This window comes from Anthonomus grandis, chromosome 2 (assembly GCF_022605725.1).
Source record: "Anthonomus grandis grandis chromosome 2, icAntGran1.3, whole genome shotgun sequence".
NCBI lineage: Eukaryota > Metazoa > Arthropoda > Insecta > Coleoptera > Curculionidae > Anthonomus > Anthonomus grandis.
The window spans coordinates 48,731,317-48,758,813 of NC_065547.1; the positions used below are offsets into that span (position 1 = coordinate 48,731,317).

General features: G+C 34.0%; 1 protein-coding gene across 3 annotated transcripts; it reads right to left on the bottom strand.

Annotated features, from left to right (window-relative positions):
* Window positions 1-1,283: 1,283 nt before the first annotated feature.
* Window positions 1,284-27,497, bottom strand: LOC126750604 (carboxypeptidase N subunit 2). Of its 3 annotated transcripts, none has more exons than XM_050460255.1 (12): window positions 27,115-27,497; window positions 19,398-19,584; window positions 19,192-19,340; window positions 11,219-11,390; window positions 11,032-11,167; window positions 10,864-10,975; window positions 10,667-10,811; window positions 4,726-4,956; window positions 2,690-2,911; window positions 2,283-2,637; window positions 2,060-2,230; window positions 1,284-1,988 (listed from the first exon to the last, which is right to left on the bottom strand). In XM_050460255.1, exons 2-12 carry the CDS (start codon window positions 19,569-19,571, stop codon window positions 1,717-1,719), a joined length of 2,139 nt encoding a protein of 712 aa, XP_050316212.1. In that variant the 5' UTR covers window positions 19,572-19,584; window positions 27,115-27,497; the 3' UTR covers window positions 1,284-1,716. The 3 variants fall into 3 exon arrangements, with proteins under 3 accessions (XP_050316212.1, XP_050316211.1, XP_050316210.1); XM_050460254.1 differs by having other exon boundaries at window positions 1,284-2,003; XM_050460253.1 differs by having other exon boundaries at window positions 2,045-2,230; window positions 27,115-27,495.

Below are 27,497 nucleotides of genomic sequence, written 5' to 3' on the forward strand. Positions count from 1 at the left end.
ACTTGTTTCAAAATGGCGGCCTAATAAAAAAGTATTTTTTTTTTATTTTAACGTTTTACATTTTTATGATTTCTGAATAGGTAAAAATCAGTGTACGAAAATAAATACGTCACTATTTTATTTTGACATAAAAACGACAGTTCTAAATGTCAAAATAACACATAAGCGCCATCTTGAATAAATGCATTAAATAGAAATCTTGTGTTACCTCATTTAAAAGGTTTTATTGAGTACTTTTAGTATTTATTACATGGACTCGGTGGACTCCGTTTTGACCTGTCTAAAAGTAACAGCCAAAAAAATACACTGTTGCGATTTTATTAACGTTTTTAATAGAATACAATGAAATACTAATTTACAATTAGCAAATAAACAATTTATCAAAAGAAAAACAATATTTAATTTAAAAGATGCTGGAAATGATTTCCTTGTACCTCTTGACACATAAATAACCTATCTGAAAATTTACGTCGAACATTTTCAAATACATCTGCCTCAATATTTTAACAAATGTTAGTGATTCGATATAGTGAAATGATAAAATCGCAACAGTGTATTTTTTTGGCTGTTACTTTTAGACAGGTCAAAATGGAGTCCACCGAGTCCATGTAATAAATATTAAAAGTACTCAATAAAACCTTTTAAATGAGGTAACACAAGATTTCTATTTAATGCATTTATTCAAGATGGCGCTTATGTGTTATTTTGACATTTAGAACTGTCGTTTTTATGTCAAAATAAAATAGTGACGCATTTATTGTCGTACACTGATTTTTACCTATTCAAAAATCATAAAAATGTAAAACGTTAAAATAAAAAAAATACTTTTTATTTATTAGGCCGCCATTTTGAAACGGGTTAAGATATGCGTCTAATATTTCAGGGTTATAAAGTACTCATTGAGACCTATAAAATGAGGTACCACACGATCCCCCTTTCTAGTTAAAATTTTTTCTCAAGATGTCGCCCAGCCGCCATCTTGGAATTTACAACTACCTAGTTTACAGTGAAAAATAGTATCTATAGACCAATTTACTTATGCCAAGTTTCAAAATTTTTTTTTGACCCGTTCAAAAAATAAATGGGGGGGGGGGGGACTTCAAAGAAAAGCACTGTATATACACCTCATATAGCGATGTATCGCACGCACTTGAGCAATAAATAAATAAATTAAATAGTGAGAACTCAATCAAAATTTCTAAGCCACCATTGCTAGAATTCCTCTACGCTTAAAAGAGTTTTGTTTTGAATCTTTTACGATTTAAAGGCAGAAAAAAAAACCATTTGTATCTAAAATTTCTATTTATTTAAACACTAATCAGAAATCCGCGTGATAACAAATCGATATTTCAGTCGACATACAAAAATATTACTTTGGACTAAATTATCACCTATTAGAGGGTACAAAATTGAATAATAAATAAATTATAGGCGCTAGAACTTTGATTTACATCGTGGCGATTAAAACAAAGTATAGTCTATAATCTACGAAACTGTATTAGAACTGACCACAATACTGTAGGATGTCTATTAACTTAAATTATATAAAAAGATAGATAAATACCAAATCTTCCTGAATAAACACTAACAACATCCTAAATCTAAACGTTACAAAAATGACTAGGAAAACTGTATATACTCATATCTGGGGGTTTGTTTCTTTTTTTTATAATCTATCCTATATTATGCTAGTCCCTTTCTCCCAAAAAAAAGTCTCTATGGCACTTTAGTAGTAAGGTTCGATTGCGCTAACGTTTTGTTCAATAATCTCTCATTCTGCACGCTAATCTCTTCTATCCTCGTCTTCAGTTCTTCTATTTCGACCGCTAGTTTATTGATAAACTGACCCTGCACCACCGGATCGAAGACAGTATTATTCATTTTGGGTGGCAGATTATCGGTGGTCTGGGTACCATTGATTAGCGCTTTTTGAGCGGTGGCTGGGTCATCGTTTATTGTTTGTCTATTGACTATTTCCACTTCTGGACCTTTAGAAGAACGCTCTAGTCAAGCAAGAATAATGCAACATTTATATTGGACTTACCATCATAAGTATTACCTTGAAACTGATTAGTTCTCCTATGAGAAACCTCTCGGAAATTGGGATGAATATTCGGCTGAATCTGATTGGGCGTTTCTTGTTGCTCAGTAATCGGACGCCCCAATACGGTTTTCCCAAAGAGTGGGGGTAGAGCGGACCCTTTTGCTGAAGTGTCTTCAGGAAGATAACCTGGAAAAAATCACCATAATTACCACCTTAAAACAATTATTATAATATTCACCAAAATATCCGTTTGGTCTTGGGGTAATAGGTTGCTCATGTAACGGGGGACAATCATACGAAACCCCAATGATTTTCGTATGATTGGTTTCCATTTCTGACGTGATTTCTGGAAGAGACGCATCACATAATATCGGGTTATCCGATAACAAGACCTTCAGGGTATCATAAGTGCCATCGTGGATACCATGTTCGATTTTGCATCTGGTCTTCGTAACCAACTCCTTTCCGAGAGCGACAATGTAATTACTGGATAAATCGGCATCACAGAGCACAGGTAAACCGTGGAAATCACGCTCTAGCACCGTCAGTTGGTTATGGGTGGCCTTTAGCTCAGACAGTCTTGGAAGATAAGTCTGAAAGCACCCAAATCAATATGGTTTCAATTGAATAGTTTTAAAATACCACCTTGCTCATATCTTCCAAAGTTTTCAGCTGGTTATGTGAGATATCCAGCAGTCTGAGTTGGTCCAGATTGATTAAGTCATCGGGGGCGATCCTTCTTAGTTTGTTGTAGCTCAGATCCAGGCGAAGCAGCTCAGATAATCCACTTAAGGCCGCGTTAAGGGTTTCCAGATTGTTATGGTCTAACCTTAGTTCTGTTAGGCGTATATTTGGTTCTACCAGATTCTGCAAGTATCCAGTTTTAAGCAAAAAAATTCAAATTGGATAAATATCGGGTATAATTCTTAATAGCATACTTAGGGAGATATTCCTGGACTTTGTTCGGGAAAACTTGTTTTTAGAAATGGCACAAACAAACATGTGTTGCTACTAAATCATGATTATAATTATATAATAAAGTTATTTAAACTAAACTTGCGTGCATAGAAATCGGCCCACTGTAAACTTTTGACTTTAAATATATTTAAAAAAAAATATACATCAGATCAAAAAAAGAAATATGCTGTTTAAAAGACAATTTAATATATTTTAATATGAGTATAAATTTATGGAAACTTATTTGAACATCCTATCTTTAACATAGTGAAATAAATTAATAGTGAAAATTAGGCTTTAAACATAGTGAAAATTAGGCTTTTTTATTATTAACATAAATAAGGTTATTGACAATTTAAAACTTAACACTTAATTTTTTAATACTGGGTATGACCTCCTCTTGCCCTAATAACATCTCTCATACGATTAGGCATAGATCTAATCAAGTTTGCTATTGTTTCTTGTGGGATGTTTAGCCAATCTTCCTCTACTGCAACAATAAGCTCTGGAATCGAGTCTGGGGTATGAAGTCTAGCTCGAATTCTTCGTTTTAGATCATCCCGTTCATGTTCGATCGGATTTAGGTCAGGACTGTATGCTGGCCACTCCATAACCCGAAAACCAACTTCTGCAATGTAATCTTGCACGATTCTTGAGGTATGCGGCCTTGCGTTGTCATGCATAAAGGTAAATTCATCTCCAATGTAGTCGATGTAAGGTACCACATGAATTGCTAAAATCTTCTCGATATACCTAGCACCCGACCTCTTCTTCCGTGAACACGGTCGCCCCTACAAATGAACTGAAGGTCGGTTCGTGCTTCTATAGAAATTGCACCTCAGATCATGCAGGAATCACCTCCATAAGCACTTCGCTCTTCAAAGCAGCAATCTGCAAATCGCTCTCTTGGTCTTCGGTACACTTTCCTTCTTCGGTCGCTACCATGGAGGCATATTCTGGACTCATCTGAGAACAGAACAGATCCCCATTGTTCCAACGTCCAATTCAGATGATCCCTTGCAAAACACAGGCGTGCTTGCCGATGAGCTGGAGTAAGTTTTCGCAGCATTTTCAATCGCAGGTGTTTTAGGGGTCAGGTTATTTTCCTGCAGTCTTCGTCTCACTGTCCACTGACTAATAGGCACTCCTCTCACCTCACGGAGCTGTTGTTGCACTTGAACGGCATTAAGGTGACGATTTCTTAATATTGTTGACACAATAAAACGGTCATCACGAGCGGTTGTAAATCGCTTCCTACCTGTTCCAGGTCGCCTATGAAAGGATCCAGTCTCCTCATAACGTTGGCACACTCTTCGAACCGCTGCGCGAGTTATATCCAATTGTCTAGCAACACCTCGCTGACTAAGTCCATTTTCGATTAAAGCAATAACTTGGGCGGCTTTTTGTGGTATAGTATGCATTAAATTAACACACTTGAACACTATTGAGGTTATGAAAAACGAATAATATGCAAATTTCAGTTGCAAACGCAATAATTTTATTATTTGACATATTGTTATATTCGTTACAATCACCACATAAACACGGTTTATTTCTTTACCGGTTGCTACGCATATAAACAATAAGCCTTCTTGATAAATTTCTACTCACATTTTCTGATGGATAATTTTAAAAAAAAATATATATTTAAAGTCAAAAGTTTACAGTTGGCCGATTTCTATGCACGCAAGTTTATTATAAGTACCCTGTAAATACAAACTTACCGAGGTTGGCCCTATAAGGTTCGATATTTGGTTAAAAGACAAGTCCAACCTTCTAAGTCTTTCAAGGCCGGTAATCTCGTTGAAAGAAAACTCCGTTAATAAGTTATACTGCATATTAAGCGTTTCGAGACTTTTTAGAGGTAGTAGGGAGTTGTTGAGGATGCTTATTTGGTTGTGGCCGAGTTCCAGAGTATCCAGGTTTTCACACTCCAAGAAATCATTGGCTGTAAGCTAAGTAGATAGATAAGTAATCAGCGGTAAATAGTTGCCCAAATAACACAGGACATACCAGAAATATACCATTTATGACTAAATGTCATTCATCGTACATTCTAGCGATATTTTTATAAAGCTGTAATTAATTATAATTATACTGTCGTCTCATACGAATCGTAAAAACCTTTTCATATTCGTATTTTTAGGCCTGAGAGGAGCTATAATTTTACTCATTATAATAATTAAGGAAAAACTATTTTCATTATTTGCAAATTTTCTCTGGAAGTATGAGATGCTGGATACTGCGCTGGTTTCTATGATTCTAAGAATGCCTAAAGAAAAGCTAGAATTTCTTTTTACCCTAAATTGCATATTAAAGAAGCTAGGGGCGATTCTTTAAAAACAACCCAAATTTGGAGCTCAAAAATTCGAAATTTTCAAAAAATGAGAAAACAAATCTACCACAAGGTAGAGTTAAGTTTCATAATACAGTAGAGCCTTCATAATCCGGACATGCGTTTTGCAGGCTTTGACAAGTTTAAATTGATTGGTAGTTTGCGAAAGTTTAGTTTTTAACGTTACATAGGTATTACAGTCGACACTTATTGCTTCCTGGCCTTCCTACACCAATTCTGGGGAATATAGCTCCAAGACGAAAGCATAAAACATTATCTTTAAAACAAAAGCTTGATATACTGAACAGATTAGAATGTGGCGTGAGTGGAAAAGCCTTAGCTAGTGAATACGATGTAGGCACTACCACAATTTCGATTATTAAAAAACGTTTTATTTTTACTAATGTTTTGTATTTTATTTTTAGTTTTATTAGCGGTTGTGATAGCGTACCACAAGCTAAGAAAGTACTAAGAAAACCTGAATATCCCAGATTGGAAAAGCGATTGTTCGAATGGATTTGCAGCAACGTTCCAGACACATTCCCATATCATATGAAATTTTAGCAGCCAAAGCAAAGCAAATCTACAACGATGTTTATGGAAATGAGAATTTTGCAGCCAGTCGAGGTTGGATCGCAAATTTCAGAAAAAGACATGGTTTGAGAGCTTTAAAAATTTGTGGTGAGAAATTATTCAATGACGAAACTGCTGTTGAGCCTTTTAAAAATATGTTGGCACAGAAAATGAAAGACCTGAATTTAATTCCTACGCAGGTTTACAATGCTGATGAATCAGCGTTGTACTGGAAAATGTTACCGGAAAAAACAATTGTTCGTTCTCAAGAAAAGACAGCACCGGGACGAAAAATAAGTAAGGAGCGGGTTACTTTCCTGGCATGTGTAAATGGAGATGGTTCTCACAAATTGAGAATTCTCGTCATTGGAAAAGCAAAAAATCCCAGAGCATTTAAAAATGTACCCATACCCGTAGAGTACAAAAATTCCTGCAATGCTTGGATGACATCTGCAATATTTAAAGAGCGGTTTCATAATTCGTTTATTAGGCAAGTAAAAGAGTATTTAAGAAGCCAAAATCTAACTGAACGTGCTCTTTTAATCATTGACAATGCCTCAAGCCATGGATCGCCAGAAGAACTGAGAAGTGAGGATGGCCATTTCCAAACAATCTTTCTTCCGCCAAATTGCACAGCATTGCTGCAACCCATGGATCAAAATGCCATAAGGTTGACTAAATTGATTTACCGTAAGACCCTTTTGGCGCCCATTTTATCACAAAATGAAGAAAATGTTATCCAGGTATTAAAGACCTTAAATCTCAAAACTGCAACATACTTACTAAGCAATGTATGGTCAAAACTTACTGTAGAGGTTTTACAAAAATGTTGGGAAAAAGTAAGTATTCCAAAAGGAACGGTTTTTGGTAATGATTTAGAATACGCAGCCGATGATCTGATTTCGCTAAAGCAATTACAGGAAAAGCTACGAGCTTTAACGGATGTTTCGGCTATGCTCCAAACACTAAGTGAAAACGAGATAAATCCTAATGAAGTGAATAACTGGATTGAAAATGATGACAACTTGGTATTAGATGAGATAGAAAGCAACGAAATGCTTCTAGCAGCAGCGAAGAATGTGAAGATTATGACGAAAATCAAGGGAGAGAGGAAGGAGTCAAAAATGATGAAGCAGTGAAGGGCTTCAATTTATGCTTAAAGTGGGCTGAAGAAAATCGAGTGCCATTGCATGATATTCTTGTTCTTCAAAGACTTAAAGAAATTTACGGCTTTTATGAAATTAAATTTAAAGGCTTTTATGAAAAACCAAGAAAAAGTAAAGCAAGCAAAAATTACAGACTTTTTGAATTAGCTTTATTATGTACCTACTACATAGCAAACATGTAATTTAGTTTATCCTTTTAATTTATATGTTTTTCTCGTTTATCACATATTTGTAGGCAATTTTTTAGTTATATACATATATTATTCCCTAATAAAAAACATTAATCCGAATTTTTCGTTAATCCGGATCACCGTCGTTTTTATTAGTCCGGACTATCGAGGGTTTACTGTAATGGTACAAAATTTTTTCTTTAAATTAAAATTCAATTAACTATATCAGTGGAAACGTGAGTGGCTCTCGTGTAAATATCAATTAAATTAATCATTAATTAATATTTATTTTTATAACGTTTATTGTAGTATTTAATTCTAAAATTTGAATTTCGACATTTATGACATTTATTACGTTTTGTTAGGTTGGCATCAGTGATGTGAATTGACAAGTCGAGATTAAGACGTGACTCGATTATGGCGAAACGTATTAATTTATTTATACTAAATTATGGATCTATAAGTTATGAGTAATAATTTGTGTATTTGCCGAATAAAAAGGCCATTCTACATTATTTTATTTTCGTTATTACGGTTAAATCAAATATTGAATACAAAGACAAAACTATTCGGTAAAATAAGGCGCGTGTAAAGTTACACTTCTCGACTCCTTAGTTCAGATTTGTCCAATAGTGGTAATTTTGGCGCTAGCGCTCTTGATTGGTTTGGTTTGTAGTTTTAATGGCTTCTGCTACGAAGCAATCTGCCAGCACGATTTGGAGATTCGGGAAAACTGTTGGGTATGTACCCTGTTCCCCGAATCGATATTTTCACAATTTTTAATACTGAAATGCACGGTGACGCCTCCCCTACGATGCATCCGGCCTGGCCACCGGCGTGAATAGGTTCAGCTACCACTGGCAAAGGGCAAGGGCAGGAAAGGGTCTAGGAAAGGTTCCAAAGGATGGGAAAGGAAAGAACGACCACGTGCTGACTGGGTGCAGAATGACGCGGAAGTGGGCTTGATACTTCTTTTTTTTTCACTAAATTTACTTCTTAAAGGCACGTATATATAACGGCAAGGAGTAGGAAAGGGTTAAGGAAAGGAATCCGAAGGATAGGAAAGGCATAGAACGACCACGTATTGACTGGGTGAAGGATGACGCGGAAGTGTGCGCTAGCGCTCTTATTTTGCAATTCAAATAGATGGTGGCCCGTGCCTGATTTAGCGGTTTTAAAATTGACATTGTTCCGTTCCTTATGTCTGTTGGCAACACTGCACATTAAAAATCTAAGTCGGTAAAAGTGAGCGCCCTTTCCTTTACCCAGCTTTTTTCATCCTGACATAGCTCTCTTCTTTTGCTTAATTTTAATTATTGCTATTTTGCATATAATTTACCTAAGTTAGTTAATTGTAAAGGTGTCATTAAAGGGATCCCAATTGAGCTTACAGTAGAGGATTTGTAAACGCTGTCGAATCAGAAGTCTAGGTTACATTAGCAAGGAGAATAAACCAAAGAAAAAGAAATAATTAGGGACAGATTGAATATACCTAGTACACTACTATATAAACACTAATAGTTACTTTTGCGGGCAAAAAACTTCTAAAGATTATAATTGACTACTATTGGTCACAGACATACATATTTATATACCAATCTTACAATGCAGAAATTGTTTAAGATTTGGGCATTTTCAGAAAACATGCAGAAGTAAGAAACGATGTTCAAGGTGTGTGGAAGAATATGTGTTGAGCTTCACTAGACTGAACTTGTTCAGAGTATAAAAGATAGAGCACGATACAGAAGAAGGTTAGATTGCACCACAGTAAAATGTCATAGGATTGACTGACTGGGTCACCTAAATTATAAGTCAAATTAGGTTCTTCAAAAGCCAGAAAGACCAGGAACAGAAACAAATGTTAAAAGAAATGAAAGAATTGATAGATGATATTGAAATGATAGAATTTGAAGGATATAGGAGATGACCAGAGGGTATTTTGACAAGAACAAACTTAACCTTACACTACTTATCTACTTGGAACATAAATGGTATTACACACAAACAATAAGAACTAAACAGTATAATGAATACATGCCAAGTGGATATAGCGCTGATAAACGAGATAAGACTCAAAGCAGGAAAAATTATTAATCTAAGGAATTATACATTTGAAAGACCGGACAGTTCAAACGGACAAAGACATAGAGGCCTAGCCATATTTAGTACAAAAAGATCAATGTAAATCTTAATACTATCAATGTAATATATATAATATAATATATCAATATAATATAATACTATAATATCACTTCCGAATTCAAGCAGTGGAGATAGCAGAGCACAAAATTGTAAATGTATATTGCCCACCAAATGTTATACCAACGGTACAAAATTTCTCAGAACTGCTTGAAATTTTGGATGATAACGTTATAATATCAGGAAACCTAAACACAGAACATGAATCATAGGGATCCACTAAGGCTAATCAGGCTGGAAAAAATTTAATGGAAGGTGTACAGCTATAAAATACTATGGATATCCTGAATGATGACAGTCAAACAAGACTTACGCTGGAAGGAAAAGGTTGTCCAGACCTCCATTGGTGTCCGCCCAGATTGCCTTAACGTATCAGTGAAATGCTCATGAAGATCCTAGCAGTAGTGATCATCTCCCAATAATCCTCAGACTACATAATTACTAGCATAATTATATTTATACACAACATGCTAACAAATCGGCTTATTTACATTCACCGACATCAAATCAACATCGACTGGAGAAGTAATAGATCCCAGATATACAAGTAGAGGACTATTACAGGGATCGCCACTCAGATGACCTATATTACTATTTAATATATATAATTTGTATATAAGCTTTCTTAAAGATATAAAACATATACAGTACGCCGTTGATTTAATCTTATTTATCCAGCATGCAGCTGATAACCAAAAAATTCAAGCAAAGTTTACAAGAGTGGGGACATGGGTAAATAACCATGAACTTAAAATCTCAATTAACAAAATAAAAGAATGTAATAATGAAGAAATAGAGTAGATTTCTGAATATTAATATTTGGGAGTAACTTTTGATAGCCAATTCAGGTGAACAAGGCAAGCTTCTTTTTTGTATAAATACAGTTTTTTAATATTGCGACAACATTCGGGCAAGTTGTTTATGAAAAAACAAATAATTACTACAATATTACCAGTGTACCTGATAGGCGTAATTTTTGTTATGTGTTATATTATAAAATACATTTAATGTTGTCAAATAAATATTGAGTTTTATTTGAATATGATTTAAATAAAAAATATTGCTATAAATGTGACAATCATGGTCGCTGCCAGAACATTTATAGTACATCTATAAGGAAATATGGTTATTACTGGCATGTTTCTATTGTCGCAAACGAATGTTTCTGGTATGTTCCAAGAATGTTTTTGCATTATTAGGATATAAAGATGGTAGTACGTACTGTATGTATCTGATTTGATTCCAAATCGATCCTCTCAAGGGACTTGCATCCAGAGATTGCGCCGTCCAGGGAGGATATCTCGTTGAAGTTTAAGAAAACCGTTTCCAGCTTGGGATACTTGGAGAGTTGTGGTACACGCATTAAACTAAAAGGTTTGCTATTAATAAAAGACTAAAAAATATTTATGTTTGTATTACTTGTTGTGAGAAGCATGGATTACTACTAAATTGGGGGCTTCGTAAGGGAGCTGCCCCTCCAAATCCTGGAATTTATTACTATTTAGGAATAACCAGCTAAGGTTTCTTAAGCCTGAAAAACCACAGTAAAATATATTCTGAATTTATCTGAAATACCCGCTTAAATACCTATTAAGGTTCCATTTAAATCATAAATCCTGTTTCTTCCTAAGTGTAATTTCTGTATATGCAACGGAATCGAATTGCGATCGATCCGGTCTATTTGATTGCCTGGAATAACGATAGTCCCTATGCTTTGCAGGTCCTGTTAAATAAAATAATTGTGTAAAGGAAAACAGAAGTAATATAATCTTACCTCAAAACTGTTATAAACGATTTCCTTAATTGTCGTTCTTCCTAAGTCGACGGTTTGGAGACTGGGCAAGTATTTCCATAAATGGCGTGGAATCGAGTCTAAAGGGGTATCCGCGAAACTGGCGTAAGTTACTCGCGACATCCCAACGAAGGTGTGTTCATCCAGATGGGATCTGGCATAGAAAAATATTGCTATAGTGGTACCTAGGCCATCGTATATGCCATAATTTTATAACGTTATGTTTTAACTAGTTTTCCAAAGAGATTTTTTAAGGGATATGACGAATAATCTTTTTCCTTAGGTGGTGAAATATATAAACAGTATAAAATTTCTGGAAATAGGGATGAGCTTAAAATGTTTAGAACGTCCTACAAAAAAGCAATAAATACTGCAAAGCGTGTATAAAAGCGTGTATAAAATCCATGTGGGATATCATAAACAGTCTGGCACTAATAAGAAGCAAAACTTAATTACGGTGATCTCATCTAATGACTTTTTTGAAATAATAATGATATTCCACCAACCATGACTGATCATATTATTCGCCTTCATGATCTTAATCTACAATGGTCCGAGTCCAAATTTAGATTTAGAGAAGTTTTCTTTAACATAGTTACATATATAGTTGACGACGTAAAATACATAAATTGGAAAGATACCAACAACCTCTCAATAAGCCTTATAAGATCTGTTAAAAATATTATAATACACCCATTGCGGAAGCTTTGGTCACGTCAACTTCAACAAGAAAAGTGATATTAACTACAGAGCAACCTCTTTTGCCTGTTTTTTCTAAGGTCTCAGAAAAGTGTATGTCTTAGATGATCTTACACTACTTTGAGTGTCATAATCTCTTTCCATATAGCCAGTTTGATTTTTAGGGAGGGAATGAGTACTACTACGGAAGTGTTCACCCTACGTGCCGAGGTCATGAATTCGTTCGAGGGCCATGGCCTTGTTCTTTGACCTGAGCAAAGCGTTTGACTGTGTCATTCATGCCATTCTTCTTGAAAAAACAAAATATAATAATCAGTGAGATTTCTCTTTTTGCTCATATCTGAGTGACTGAACCCATATGGGGAGGGTGTGGGTGTAGTTGTTTGTTGAGAAGGAAGTGGATATAAGAGACCCACAGGCTCAATCTTGGGACCACTGTTTTATTTCATATACAGGGTGTCCGGAAAAAGGAGGACAATCCGCCGGCCACATGTAGGGTAGACCAAAATAATGCGACTTTCGTTATGCCGAGAAAATGAGAAATATTAAGTTGTTTATTTTTTAATAAGTCGAGTGTTTCATAAGATATTAAATTAAAATTTGGTGTGAGGGATTTTTTTGAAACGAGATATTGAAATCCGTTCACGGATATGCTATATCTCGCAGAGGGCGCCACCTGCGGTATATTGCATTTGTTAAAAATGCCAAAACTTTTTTGTACCCCTGTTCTAGTAAAAAATTTTAATTATTCATTCTTTTCTTGTAAAAAAAAGTATTCTTAGTAAATGTCGGCCTGAGAATCCGTTTATTAGATATCTTAATTTTAAAATAACAAAACAACAAAGTAACAAATTTAAACGCTTCTGACGCTCTTTACAAGCTTCTCAATTACTCCTAAAATAAATCTACGTTTTTTAATAAAAATCATAGAATAATCACCCTAAATTATTTGTCTACGTGACCTCCATTTGTTTGTATACATATACGAGCCCCCTTTATTAATGAAAATCTAAGGCTTTGAAAAATATTTGGTTTCAACCTGAAATACTCTCCAGCTGCAATGATTCTTTTCCTTAAATTATCATGAAGTCTTTCATACATCCTTAGACTGAAAAATCCAAAGGTGTAAGGTCGGGCAAACGGGGTGGCACGGAACAGGAGCATCTCAACCCCGACCAATCCAGCGATTAGGAAATACTTGATGTAAATAGTTCCTAATATTTATAGCAAAATGAGCCGGAGCACCATCGAGTTGAAACCAAAGATTTTGTCTTAAATTTAGGGGCAAATCATCAAACAAGTCGGGCAGTATTTTTTGTAGAAACAACAGAAATTAATCACCAGTCAAATTACCTAGTAAAATGACAGGTAGGACCTGTCATTTTAGTAAAAAAGTTAACCAGAACACCTGCCTACTTGATGATGTGTCTCGACTATGGCCCTAGGATTCTCTTCAGCCAATATGTGTGCGTTATGGATAATTGTCAAGCTGTTTCTCGTGAACGTGGCCTCGTCAGTAAACAGAATCGTCCTTATAAAATCCACATTTCTATTATTCATTTCAATATAACCATGTACAATCGGGCTTGTCGGGTATTCGGGTGAAGATGAAATGGGTAAAGTTGTTGAACTCCGTAAAGTATTATGTGTCTCAATTCTCATCCGTTCAGCCAAGTACTAATGTTTGATGATTTTTAAAATTTTCGACAATTCTTAAAATTTCTTCCTCTTGCCCTAATTGCACCGCACGAGGTCCGCCGCAATTACCCTTCTGCGTCTTTCGATGAAACTTCCAGTCTCCCTTAGACAGTTAATTAAATTTAAAAAATATTTTCTTTTGGGATGAAATCGATTTAGGAATGAATTTAAAACTCGCCAAACATCAAAAACATATCCGCCATTTCGGAAAAGGGTACATTTCTTGGTCTATGAGTCATTATGGTCTTATAAATTGTAAGAAAACACACCAAATACAAATGTGTAATTAAAAAACGTAGATTTATTTTTGGAGTAATAATTGAGAAACTTGTAAAGAGCGCCAGAAGCGTTTAAATTTGTTACTTTGTTGTTTTGTTATTTTAAAATTAAGATATCTAATAAACGGATTCTCAGTCCGATATTTATTAAGAATATTTTTTTTTACAAGAAATGATTGGATAATTAGAATTTTTTACTAGAACTTTATTATACAGGGAAACAAAAAAGTTTTGGTATTTTTAACACATGCAATATACCGCAGGTGACGCCCTCTGCAAGGTATAGCAAATCCGTGAACGGATTTCAATTTCTCGTTCCAAAAAACCCCCTCATACCAAATTTTAATTTAATATCTTATGAAACACTCGACTTATTTAAAAAAAACGATTCTATATTTTTTATTTTGACGCCCTGTGGATTGAACTACCGAGCGCCCAATTAAAAAATGGCATAACGAAAGTCGCTTTATTTTGGTCCACCCTATATGTGGCCGGCGGATTGGTCTCCTTTTTCCGGACACCCTGTATATACATGATTTGCCTCTTAGTGTGAGGCCGGCTACATACACCCTCTTTGCAAATGATCCCACTGTTTTCTTACCAGGCAAAATGTTTGAAGATCTTATGGATGGAGGTGGCTCAGTTGGAAAGTGAAGACTGGTTTAATTCTAACAAGCTTTATATCGAACTAGACAATACTGAAAAACTGATTTTTTTTTCTTCGTGACACCCTAGAAGGTATGAACTCTTCTGAAGTGAGGTTCCTTGGAATTTACCTTGACCCTAAACTAAAATAGTATACCACAAGTAAAAGACATTCTGGCATGCTTACATGCTTTGCAGCCTTTGTCCTATTGCATTAGAACGTGTAATGCTCACTTCCTACTATGGTCTTTTCCATTCCCTTATGACATAATTATACAGGGTGTTTCTTAACCTATACGCATAAACTTGGGAAATTATTGCTGACGGCAAATAATGACTAATAGTGAAAAAAAAATTTTGTAAAATAGTTTTAGTTACGGAGATAAACGACTTACGAGGGTTGTCTTTTAAGTTTTGCATATGCAGCTGGAATAAAACAAAAAATAACTTTTAACGACTTTATTGTTTTTCAAAGTATTCTCCACGAAATTTAATGCACTTTTGCATGCGCTCAAACCAGTTGTCAAAGCTGTTATTCCACTCGTATGTGGGTATTGTCAAAATTGCATTTTTAAAGGCGTTAACTGCTTCCTCTGGCGTCTGAAACCTCTGACCACGCAGTTCATTCTTGATTTTTGGAAAAGTATAGAAATCGTTGGGACTTAGGTCGGGACTGTACGGAGGATGATCCAATAATTCGACGTTTTGATAAGTTAAAAATTCAATAGTTTTCCGGGCTGTGTGCGAACTTGCATTGTCTTGGTGGAGGATGATTCGTCGTTGTGGGTTCGCTTTTCGAAGCTCAGCGATGACTTTCGGCAAACAAATGGTAATGTACCAATCGGCAGTAACAGTTCGTTGATTCTCCAGAGGAATTGTTGCAACATGACCTGCTTTTGAGACAAATGTTGCAACCATCTTTTTGGATACACTTCGAGAACGAATGACTTTTGTTGGCTTTTCTTCATCTTGAAATACCCATACAGACGACTGACGTTTATTTTCAGGTTCATATGAGTAAATCCATGATTCATCACCACTGACAATGCTGTACACATTTTTAGAGTTTCCTGCCTCAAAGCGATCTAGAGTTGTTTGACACCACATCACCCTAGCTTCTTTCTGTTCTTCAGTTAACAGATGCGGTATCCAGCGGGAAACTAATTTTCTTACCCGTAATTCTTCATGCAAAATTTTTTGAATTGAGGTCTTTGAAATCGCCAATGAAGCCTCAATCTCACGATATGTCACATGTCGATCTTCCGTGATAAGCATACGCACAGCATCGATGTTTTCTTGGGTGACAGCCGTTTTTGGTGCACCTGACCTTGGATCGTCGCTAAGACTAACCTGTCCACGCTTGAATTCTGCATACCAACGAGAAACTGTCGACTGATGTGGTGCTTCATTACCGAAAACAGAAATCAACTCAGCACAGCATTCTTGTTGAGATAATTGCCTTCGAAAATTGTAAAAAATGATGGCCCGAAAATGTTCTCTGTTTAATTCCATGGTATGCGCAATTTGCTACCTTTAAAAATTCACTGTAGCTGTAAAACTATATGTATCGCACTGACGTTTTGAATTTAAGAAAAGTAAAGTTTGAGGTTAAGTTTGACTAATGACATTTGATTAGTGACGCCCTCTATGTTTCTATATGCAAAACTTAAAAGACATCCCTCGTATTAATAAAAATTAAAAAAAAACGTAAATTCTCCAAAATAAATGTTTATTTAACTATTATAGTAACTGTTAGAACCGAAGTTATTTCCATGAATTTCAATACATAATTGAGCACGCCTAATCCAAGAGTTGCAGACAGCAGCTAATCCAGGTTGTAGTCGAATTTCCTCGGCGGCAGCAAATATTCAATTTCTTGATTCTTGTTCATTGTCAACCTCGGTTACATACACCAGAGATTTTAGGTGGCCCCAAAAATAAAAGTCAAGCGGATTAGGGACGGGTGATCGAGGAGGCCATCCAATTGACTCACCTATTGTAAATAAAGAGCACCAGTTAGACGATTATCCAAAATGAAAGGGCCAATAAGTATTCCGTTTACAATTCCAGCCCACACATTTACTGAAAATCGTTGTTGAAAGTTTGTTCGCCGAATGGCATGCGAATTTTCAACTGCCCAAAAAATGCGTGTTGCGAAAATTGTAAATACCATTGCGTGTGAAAATTGCTTCATCCGTAGCTAAAATGTTCCTTGTGAAGTTTGGGTTTAACTGCTGCTGATCTAACAACCACTCGCAAAAGTTTACTCGAGACGCATGATTCCTTGGAAGTAAATTTTGTACCCTTTGGACGTGAAATGGATACAGTAATTCATGCCTTAAAATTCGCCAAACTGTGAGTGGTGATAACCCAAATTGCGTTGCAATTGTTCTAGTGCTTATGTCAGGATGCTCTTCGATGATATCTAAAATCAATTTCTCCAAATTTAAAATGCGCCTAGGTCTAATGGCTCCACCATGTTGCCCTCGCCTCGGCCGCAAATTTCCAGTTTCTTTACCCCGCTGAACCACACGCAATAAAGCTTCACGTGACGGATGATACCTATGAGGAAACCTTTGTGCATAAAGATTAGCTGCAGCAACACTCTTTTGTCTTGATTCCCCGTATGCCAGTAACATGTCCATTAGTTCCTCATTTGAAAAATTATGCGGCATAAATTTAATAAAAAACGAAATACGACCACAACTGTATAAACTGATAGCAAAGTAAGTACTACTAAACATAATAAACATCATCCGGACTTGTTTACTTCTTAATTTGAAAACAAAATTCCACCTGATAAAGTGATTACATTTTTGTGAAAAAAAAAGAATTATCTCAGAAACTAAAAATATTTTACTTAAATTTTTTTTACTATTAGTCATTATTTATCATTAGCAATAATTTTCCAAGTTTATCCGTATAGGTTAAGAAACACCCTGTAGTATTGTGATTTGGAGTAGTGCACCACTGGCAGCTACAGTTTTTTGGGTTACAGCAACGGCTATTAGAGCACTGGTCGGCCTATCCTACAGAGAGGATTGTCAACAGCAGTAAACCAATTTTAACTTTTCTATCAGTATATACTCTGGAATGCATTCTTATTGCTGACTTACATGAGTACCGAACTAGAAATAGGGATGACTGGATTCTGCCTTTCCATATTTTTCTCCAGTTTTTCTGGCACTCCAAATTTTTAACAAAAGTTCCTTCTTTGCCACTAGAAGTAATTAAACAAAAATCATGATCTGATATGTTAGTGCAAACATTTCAATTGTACTGTATGTTTTTAATATCCTATTTTATTGTGTGTCCTTTTTATGAAGTGTTTAATTTCATCTTAGAGACTGACATGATAAATATAGTTTTATTTTCATTGTGCAAAAACTACCGTAAAGAAAAATGTGAAAATTCTGCCAGGTGCAAAGGTACGTTGAACACATCCATCTGCAATATTTTCAAGATGATGGCACTTTCGGTTTAACCGGAAATGCATGTCAAACGTACCAATTATAAAACAAGTAAAAAACATTTAAATAGGAAAAAAACCACACAATCATTGTTATTCTAAAGAGCTGACAAATTAATTGATTACGAGCTTATCCCAGCGAGAGTCACTAGATAACCTTTAACCCCATTAAATATCAATTATGCGTTCGTGTATTAAATTTACAGAACCCGATGAAGAACATGCATGCGGCCTGAATGAACTCGATCCTGGTTAATTGGCAGACGCCACTTAATTATTGTTTATGTGGCAGTGAAACAGGTACCTAGATATTTATTGGTGGTAATTAAAAAGGTTATCGGGTCCAACTTGAATGAGATATAATGAATGTGTCTTTTAGAAATTAGATTAAATTTTATATGAATAAGGAGTATTCCTAAAAACATCAACCAATTTGTTTACTTTGAATATTGGATGCGAGGTATAGGGTGGAATGCATAAAAAGTAGTATATGCTAATTCAAGTATGTACTACATTTCTAAAGTTTATACTACACTAATCAAGCATTTACTACTCTCTGTAGCATATATTACTATGTACGCGATACATAGAAGAAGGTGCTATGCTTTGGAAGTATCTACTAGTTATAGTAGTATTTACTACAGTTTAAATGAAGTTGGTGTTTGGCAAAGTTAATCTAATGCATATGTATCATCATCAGTCATGAAGAAATGGGCCTAAATTTACCAAATACCCCCCTGATCCTGAAGCCCCTGGTAAATATTTTTTTTATTTAATAGGTTCAAAAGAATAAACGTACTAACAATAATTTACCTCCCAAAATTGGTTGCGGTAGCTAAAGTAGTTCCGGACCTATTAAAAAAAAACTAGTTTTTATAGGTTATTTTCAAAGAGCTCTAGCTCCCTGAGGAAGCTTTTCCGGACCAATGTTTATATGAACTTTTGTTTTTCTTTTGACGTTTTCTATCTGCCCTAGAAGTTTGTAACATGATCAACGGAACACCCTGTATGCCCGCCATTTAGTTAAACCTTTTCTAACCTAAAATATTCTCAATCTACATAGGCGCCATCTTGGTCAATTCTTTGGCGTCTACATATCCGCCATTTAGTCACTTTATCCATCTACAATTCCTAACAGGAAAAAGAATTAAAAATTTTTAACTTACCCGACATTATCATGATTCAACATAATACTCTCAATAGTAACATTGATTTCTCGAAACTGCTTATGACGTAGATCAACCAAATTAGATCTTTCTAACCTTAAATTGATCTTGTCGTTCGGATGCCATCGACCCCTTAGGATATCAATAACCTAGAATAATAAACGATTAATGTAAAGATTTAGTTGGAAAATTATTCGGTTTTATACCTCTCTAACTGACCCCATGTTCTCACAAGTTACGCTGGTGGTTCTTGTTTGGGGTGCCGTTATTTGACATTCGCATGGTCGTATTTCCCTCCACATGTGGCATTTAATCGCTCCGGATGCCTCCATTACGACGAAGATCAGGGTTATGGCTAGTCGTATCACAGTTTTGTTCATTTTGAGAAGATTTCTTGAATAAACAAAAAATTTATGAGTTTGAGGTGCAGTCTGAACTGCTACTAGCTGTTGTAGTCCCATGCTTATCTGATTTAAATTAAATTCTGAGAAGTAATTTGACGTATATTTAAAGAATTATTTGTTTTGCTGAGGATGACCTATAATAAGTATAAGATTTTTTTTTGATTCTTAGTAATATTTGATTAGATAGTAATAGTTGAATCGTTTTAGAATTTATTTGATATTGTTGAAACGATAAGCGCAGTACATCTTGTTACTGACACAAAATAAAAAACTTTGGTAGCGACAAGGGAAGAAAATTACGAGGGTCATTTGAAAAGTTGATGGCCTTTACATATGTATGAAAAAAAATTTCAAGTCAAATCAAACAAAATAAAACAGAATTAATATACCGTAATGCTCCACAATCCTTCTTTCTCTTATGCTAACATATAAAACTCTTATACTAACATAAAAAAGAAAACTAATTCAGGACAATAATAACAATATTTAAAAAAAATCGGAAACAATACATTGAGAAGACAATATCTTAACTAACTAAATGCATTGAGGTATTCCGTGGTGTAATAGAATGATTTTCAAACAAGATTTTTTTCACTTCAAATTTGAAATATTTCAAGGGTAGGGTATTAAGTGTAAAATATCTTAATAATATATTTAATAAACGTATATTTTATAAACACCCTGTATTCATTCGTAAAAGTGTCTTAACCGCCCGAGAATTATCTTACATCCTTGAAAATCTATACCCTAAACATAAATAATTAATATGTATAAGTAGAGATTGAGAGAGACCTTCGAGTGCTAGCACTTCGGCTTATAAAGAGCCATGTATATAGAGTGGTCATAGTTGACCAGGTGTGGTGGTGTTTGTCCATTAGGTGGATATTAGAATGGTTGTGATTGTTTTGTGCACAGGTTAATCATGTCGATATGTGAGTAATATTTTATAGTTCAGTTCAGAGATCTATTAGAATCTTTGATGTGCCGCGAATAGTCCGTGTGCCGGTGTTGCTTGTATTGTCACATGACATGCATGTTTAAATCGCAAAATTTTATGTGGAAAGAGTCATAAAGTAATATTCTAAGCGATATTTAATCATTTTATTGAATAAATAAATGTTTTAAGCATTTTTTTAAGAATTTATACTTTTGTTTCGTAAAATTTGACTACATGCGCCCACGTACTATTTTGTTAGACCTCTGACTTGAGTCACAGGCACTCAAGCGTGAAAAGTTGCACAGGTCCGGCCTTAAAATTTATTATTCGGGATTCTTGGGATTAGTTTTATTAAGTTAGAAATTCAGGATAGTTGATAGCAAAATAATATTTAATTTAAATATAAGATTTAAGTACGTTAAATGAGTTTAACCAAAAATTTTAATAAGTTTAGTTTTTAGCGCCATTAGTGGGGTGTTTATAACAAGTGATGAGAAAATAGGTGGTACGAATTACTTAGGCCCATTTATTCTGTGTATTAAGGCATTAAATATTTACTGTTTAACACAAAAGGGTAAAATGTTTTGGTTTGTCTTCACATTTTATATATTTCCTTTTTTTGGGTATTGAGATTTATTTTTACTTGGTGGTGATTATTAATGGGGATTTTGGCTGCCATATTCAATGTCCTTTATTATTGTTTTGTTTTTAAATTAATACATATTATGATATATTATTATAATAATATACTCGTGAAAACCCCCATCTCTATATTTCGTACCAATCTCTTTTGATAAAAAGTAATTATTTTTTCTAGTCAGAAAAGTGGAAGTATATTTTTTAAAATCAACTTTTACATTAAAAATCATCTAGCTGTCTATATCTTATGCGTTTAAAAGACACAAGTTTTACTTGTAAAAAACACACTTTACATCCTGAATGTAATATTTATTAATTTGTTTGCTTCATATTTAGTTGTTGTGCATAATAGGAGAGATTAGATGAAAATTAACAAAGATAAATGCTTATACTAAAAGCTAAAAATCTTATACAAGACACTACATTTTAAGTATACTGAATTCTAAAACTACAGTGAGGATACTAAATACTTTTATAAATTTAACCAGTCTTTTGAATCTGGCCCAAAGAGTTAATACAATTTTCTAAATTCTGTTTTTTTGCCTTTGTTCTTTAGCAGTTTCTTCCATTAAGGAAGGAAACAGTTTCTCTGTTGCTGCTATGGATTCCAACTTCATCTCGCACATCAGCATATGGATACTAAAGCATTACATTATAATTATATTCTTTATTGTGTCGCTTAAGGACAAACAGGGGCAGTGAGCTGAAAAAAACAAAACTTTATCTAACGTTTTCTTACTATGGCAAAAAAGGGACTTTTTTCCAGAGAATGAAAGAAGAAGCAGTCTTTACTGTATCGCTGAAGGGCATATATTGCTGCATGTTGTCAATGAGCCAAAAGATAAGATTGGAACAAAATTCGTGATAGGGACTTACTAATTTTTGATCAGTTGACATTAACCCATTCAATTTTTTTTACCCATAAACGCTCTATTATTTAAATGTTATTTATGAAAAAACGTTTGAATATTAAAATGTATCAATATCTTTTTGACACATAAGTTTATCTCTATCTAGCTCATAAAGGAATGAGATAAGTATACTTTTATCTCATATAAATGTTGACAAATTATTATGTTTTTACAGGCACTCCTGAAATAAAAATTCCAATTACTTGACTTTTATAAAATGGATTTTAGTAAGTTCTTTAACAAAAACTAAAAAAGCCTTCAGAGTAGTCCATAACTCATTCATTTCAAAATTAAATCAATAGAACCTAACCTAAGATATTAGGGTACTAACCAGAAACAAATTATTTTGTCTTTTACAGTCACCCCTGGAATAAAAATGCAATTTTCTTGACTCTTAATAAATGGATTCTAGTCATTTCTTCAAAAAAGAATAAAAAAATCTTTAAAGTAGTTCATAAGTCAATAATGGGAAAATTTTGACTGTTAGAACTCAAGGTATAAGTAAGATGCCAATAAGAGACAAATTTTTTTCTTCTGGAATAAAATGTCCATTTTCTTCCGACTTTTAGTTATTAAATTTTAGTTATTTTTATAAAAAAGACTAGGAAAGTCTTTAAAGTAGTCAATAAATCAACAATAACGAAATTTTTACTACTAGAATTCAAGATATTGGCGGGCCAATAAGAGACAAATTTTTTTTTTCTTACAGGCACTCCTGGAACAAAAAATCCAATTTTTTGACTTTTAGTAAATGAATTTCAAGCGTTTCTTAAAAAGACTAAAAAAGCCTTTAGAGTAGTCCATAAATCAATAATTTCAAAATCTTGACTACTAGAACTCAAGATAATATTATTGTGTCAATAAGGGACAAATTAAAAATAATTTGTATATATTTTTTACAGGCACTCGTAGAATGAAAATTCAATTGTCTTGACATTTAATGAATAAATTCCAATCATTTCTTCAGAAAAGAGATGGCCATAAATCAATAATTGAAAAAATGTTGATTTTAAAAAATTTTAAATATTGGGGTGCCAATAAGGGACAAATGTTTTTTTTCGCACAGGCACTCCTGGGATGAAATTTCAATGTTCTGGACTTTTAGCTAGTGGATTTTAGTCATTTCTTTAAAAAAGACTAAAAAATCTTCAGAATAATCCATAAATCAATAATTGCAAAATTTTGACATTTTCCTTTTTGAAAAAATTACTGTGGTTATTATTAAGTAAGAAAAAAATGTGACTTGTTGTAAATTTCTTCGTCAAAAAAAATTCCTAGGCAAACACGAAATTTGATCCTCAACTGCGACAACAGAGGGAAGTAAGCTGTAAAAGACAAAATTTTAGACTTATTTTCTTAATAAAAACAGTGTTTTTCTTACTATAGCAAAAAAGGGTTTTTCCCAGAGAATGGTGAAAGAAGTAGTCTTTATTGTGTCACTGAAGGGCAAACAGGGGCAGTTATAATACTAAAACAAATCCACAAACACAAATAAAAAAACACACTTCCAAATTTTTAGACTGCAAAAAATTTAGATGAATACAGGCCAAATTCTAAACTCACCACTTTCATAAAAGGGGAAAAAGGAAAACCATCAAATAATAATGACCTCACCTGACCTCCCTCCCAACTATTAAAGGTGATAGACCCATCCTTAAAGATTTCTTTAAAAACAAGTCAAAAGTAATACAAAAACAGCCCATAAATTAATCTGGGTACGGCCCCGTAATTCTCAAAATCAGTGGGATAGAGAGAGATACACAATCACTTGCACAGCCTAAAGTAGGAATCGCCAGAACGCAGATGTTTTATCTTTGTTTAATAGACTGGCTAAAAAGAGGTGACAAGGCTGTGAGTGCTGGGAGTGTTTAAAATATAGATGCTTGGATTTTAGTCCGCGGTCAATTTTTTGATATTATTTTCTTGTGATATTATTTTCTTTCTAAAAATTGACATTTTCGAAAGAAAAATAAAAAATAGTATTAAACATGCAGTTTTACGTATATTTAAAATGATTTCATAGATAAACTATATAAAATCTTACCATTTAAACATGCATATCATGCGACAATAAATACGACATAGGCACACGGACTAGTTAGTGCGGCATCTGCGACACATCAAAGATTCTAATAGATCTCTGAATTGGACTTTATCTTGTTGTTGTATAAGTATAAGTTTATGGCTACAGTTTGATGGTATACCAGAGTTTGTCGCTGTTTAGCGAGGTATTACCACAGATGTAAGTGTACCAGGTTGTGGTCGATTGTGTAGCAATCGACAGGGATGCCCTCTGAGCCTGTAGTTCCTTCGAGTTGGTCTTGTGAGTTATAGAGGGCCCTCACTTGTCTTCTTGATTGACACATTTGGATTCTAAGATCTCGGTATATGTTATCTTAGTTTCCGAGTGTTGAGATGCTTACTGTTTAGCGGCAGTGGAGCGTCTGGGGTAGCCTTAACTATTTTAGGGGACACTAGCTAGTCGTCGAAGAAAGAAGATATATGGGGATATGTAAAAGACCGTTGCTACAATCCAACCGCAAGAAATTTGGATGAACTGCTCAACAACATAGTAATGCGTTTATCAGTTAATACCAGATAAATTAGTTTAGATAATTACTATATATTAAATATATATTATTAATTTATATATATATATATATATATATATATATATATACATATATATATATATATATATATATTATTAATTTATCGTATATATAGTAATATAATTAACTGGTGGTCATATTCAGCAGCTAATTTATCAGTTATAAATTAAAATTAATTTTTTCAATTGTTTGTTGTTAAAATTGTTGTAAATAGTTGTAATTTAATACATAAAATAAATACTTTTTATAGACATGGCAATAGCGCAAATTATTTAATTATGATCATGCTAAAGCGATACATAGGCAATTACCAGAAAATGTTCATCAATCACCGAATATGTATTCTAGGAAAATTTTCAAAAAGGTGTCTTTTACTAAAATTGGCTATGTAAAAAAAATAATGAATTTAAGACAATTTATACATTTTCGGAAAGGGGATTTAACAGGCTTTCATGTGAAATTAAAAAGTTCAGGGTGTTACATTTAAAATTTTTGAGAAATCGGCCTTTGAAAATCTTCAATTTTTTCCTCCTATTTCAGGTCAATTTTGAAACTTGGCAATACTGTCAAAAAAAACTTTAAAAATATTGATGAAGTTCTGTAAAAACCGCACATTGTTGTCATTTTTCGTTCTCGATTTATAAGCAGTTAAAATGTGGCAGTTTATAAATGGACACCCTGTACTGAAGATGCAGGGTAACTTAGACGACTACTTGAGGCTGACTGGGTGTGGCTTCTGGTGAAGTAGAGTAGTCAATAGTAGATGGCATCTTAAGATATTTCGTGTAGACTTGGTAGGATAATAATATATTATATTAATAGGGTCCAAATGCTGATTGACTGGATATGAAGAGGTCTTCTTTCTGAGGTATCTTTCTGCTGGGCAATAATGCTGGGTATGCTCTTAATGTCCTCAAAATTTAGCTTATCCATCTTGAAGGGCATGAGAATGGGTTAGCTTCAAAAATGAGTTGAGGCAACTGAATATTCTGAAATTTGGCTTGTTCTCTCAGGTGGTAGTTCCTAAGGAAGTGGTCTTCTACTTAGATGGTACAGTTAGGTGGTATAATTCTAACACATAAGCTCCTTTTACTGTTAGGTACTATCATTATTGCAACATTAATTTTTTTCTTCTAATTTTTAGATTTTTAGGCTGTTGATTTTTGTCTCGATAATTTGACACTTTATTCTGTTTCCGACATACCGTAGGTTTACTTCGTATGGAGGATAATTTCCGATGCTCATATTAGGGTTGTTTTCTTTGTATATAAAGCTTTGTGACGTAATTTCATGGCATACTTTGTGTCAAATGCAATGTCGCTAACTTCATTTTAAAGAAGGTATTTATTAGGTGGCATAATAATTTGGAAACTATTATTGAAGGGAACTGGAAAAGGATATATACATAATTTTTTATTTCGACTATAGGTACTTGTTTAATGAATATAATTTTATTTTCTGTTATGTGACTGTTAATTACAACAATTTTTAAAAGGTCATTATGGTTTACTATAGAGGCGTGAAATATATTTAATTTTGAAAATGTTATGGCCATCCCGACATTTTCTAAAATATCATAGATGTTATGAAAAGGATTAAGTACTTCGGACAAAATTATTTGGCTTGTAAAATAACCGTCTCTATATCTGTCTAATGTGTTTTAATAAAATTTGTTTGTTTGTATGTTCAAATTTTGCTTATATTTTAAAAAAAATTTGATAGTAATTTGCTCTTTTAGAAGTGTTTTCACTTTATTTTCATTATTTGCTATAGCATCAATATAGCGTTGTCATATGATTCGGCATCGTTTTGATTTAAGTTTCCAGTCAATAATTTCACTATAGATCCTAAGTTGTTAATGAGACCTCTTTTGGTACTTACATTTGAGTGGAAAGGGTTGATTTGCCTTTTTTTGAATATTGAATTTGGTTTTTAGAGATTCGATCAAATTAAAAGATTTTGGGAAATCGTTATAATAAGTGGATGTATTTTTTATAGAAGATGGTAATTTTAAATAATGATTTTCAAGGGACTTTTGATGTCAAAAATATCTATTACAACAAAAGGCCAATGGTCAGCTATGTTTTGAGTATTACTTACTACAAAATTTGCACTTTAACGGCTTTCGTCAAATTTAGCGTATTTTCACCGCGTTAGATTGGATTGGTTTCATTATATATCACTTAACATGTCAATTACATGTCATAAACACAAATTTCTTTGTATTGAAAATTTGTACATAAGTTTCGTCTAAATGCACATGATCGCGGCGAACCATTCCGCCACTTTTATAATTTTCTTCCGTAAAAATTAAACCATTTAAAAAAAAAACCGTTGAAAATACGCTTAATTTGACGAAAGCCGCTAAACTGCAGGATTACCTAATAAATACCTAAAACTTCGTCCTTAATAATACTTACTTTGATATTCAAAAGGACGAAAACTTCCCCACATTAAAAACGCGCGCACCGCCACACAACACTTAGGACCAACAAAAAAAAAAAAAATCAATAGTCAAAAAAAAAAGTCCAAAAAGAAAATTCGGAAAAATGTCGCGTCGCGTTACGATTTTCCTCTTCTCGTAATGGTGCGGGCATTGGCGCGTGCATGTACAACTTAAACCGGGGCCTGATGCCGATGCTCGGTGGTGGTTGACAAGACAGACGACACGACACAACAAAACGAAATCGAATAACTGCCATCAACGACGTACAGCAGCAGCAGCAGCAGTAGCAGAACAAATTAACGCAGGAGAGAGAATAATTCTTATCTACCCCGGACCCGGAGTGGCGCCTGCCGTTGC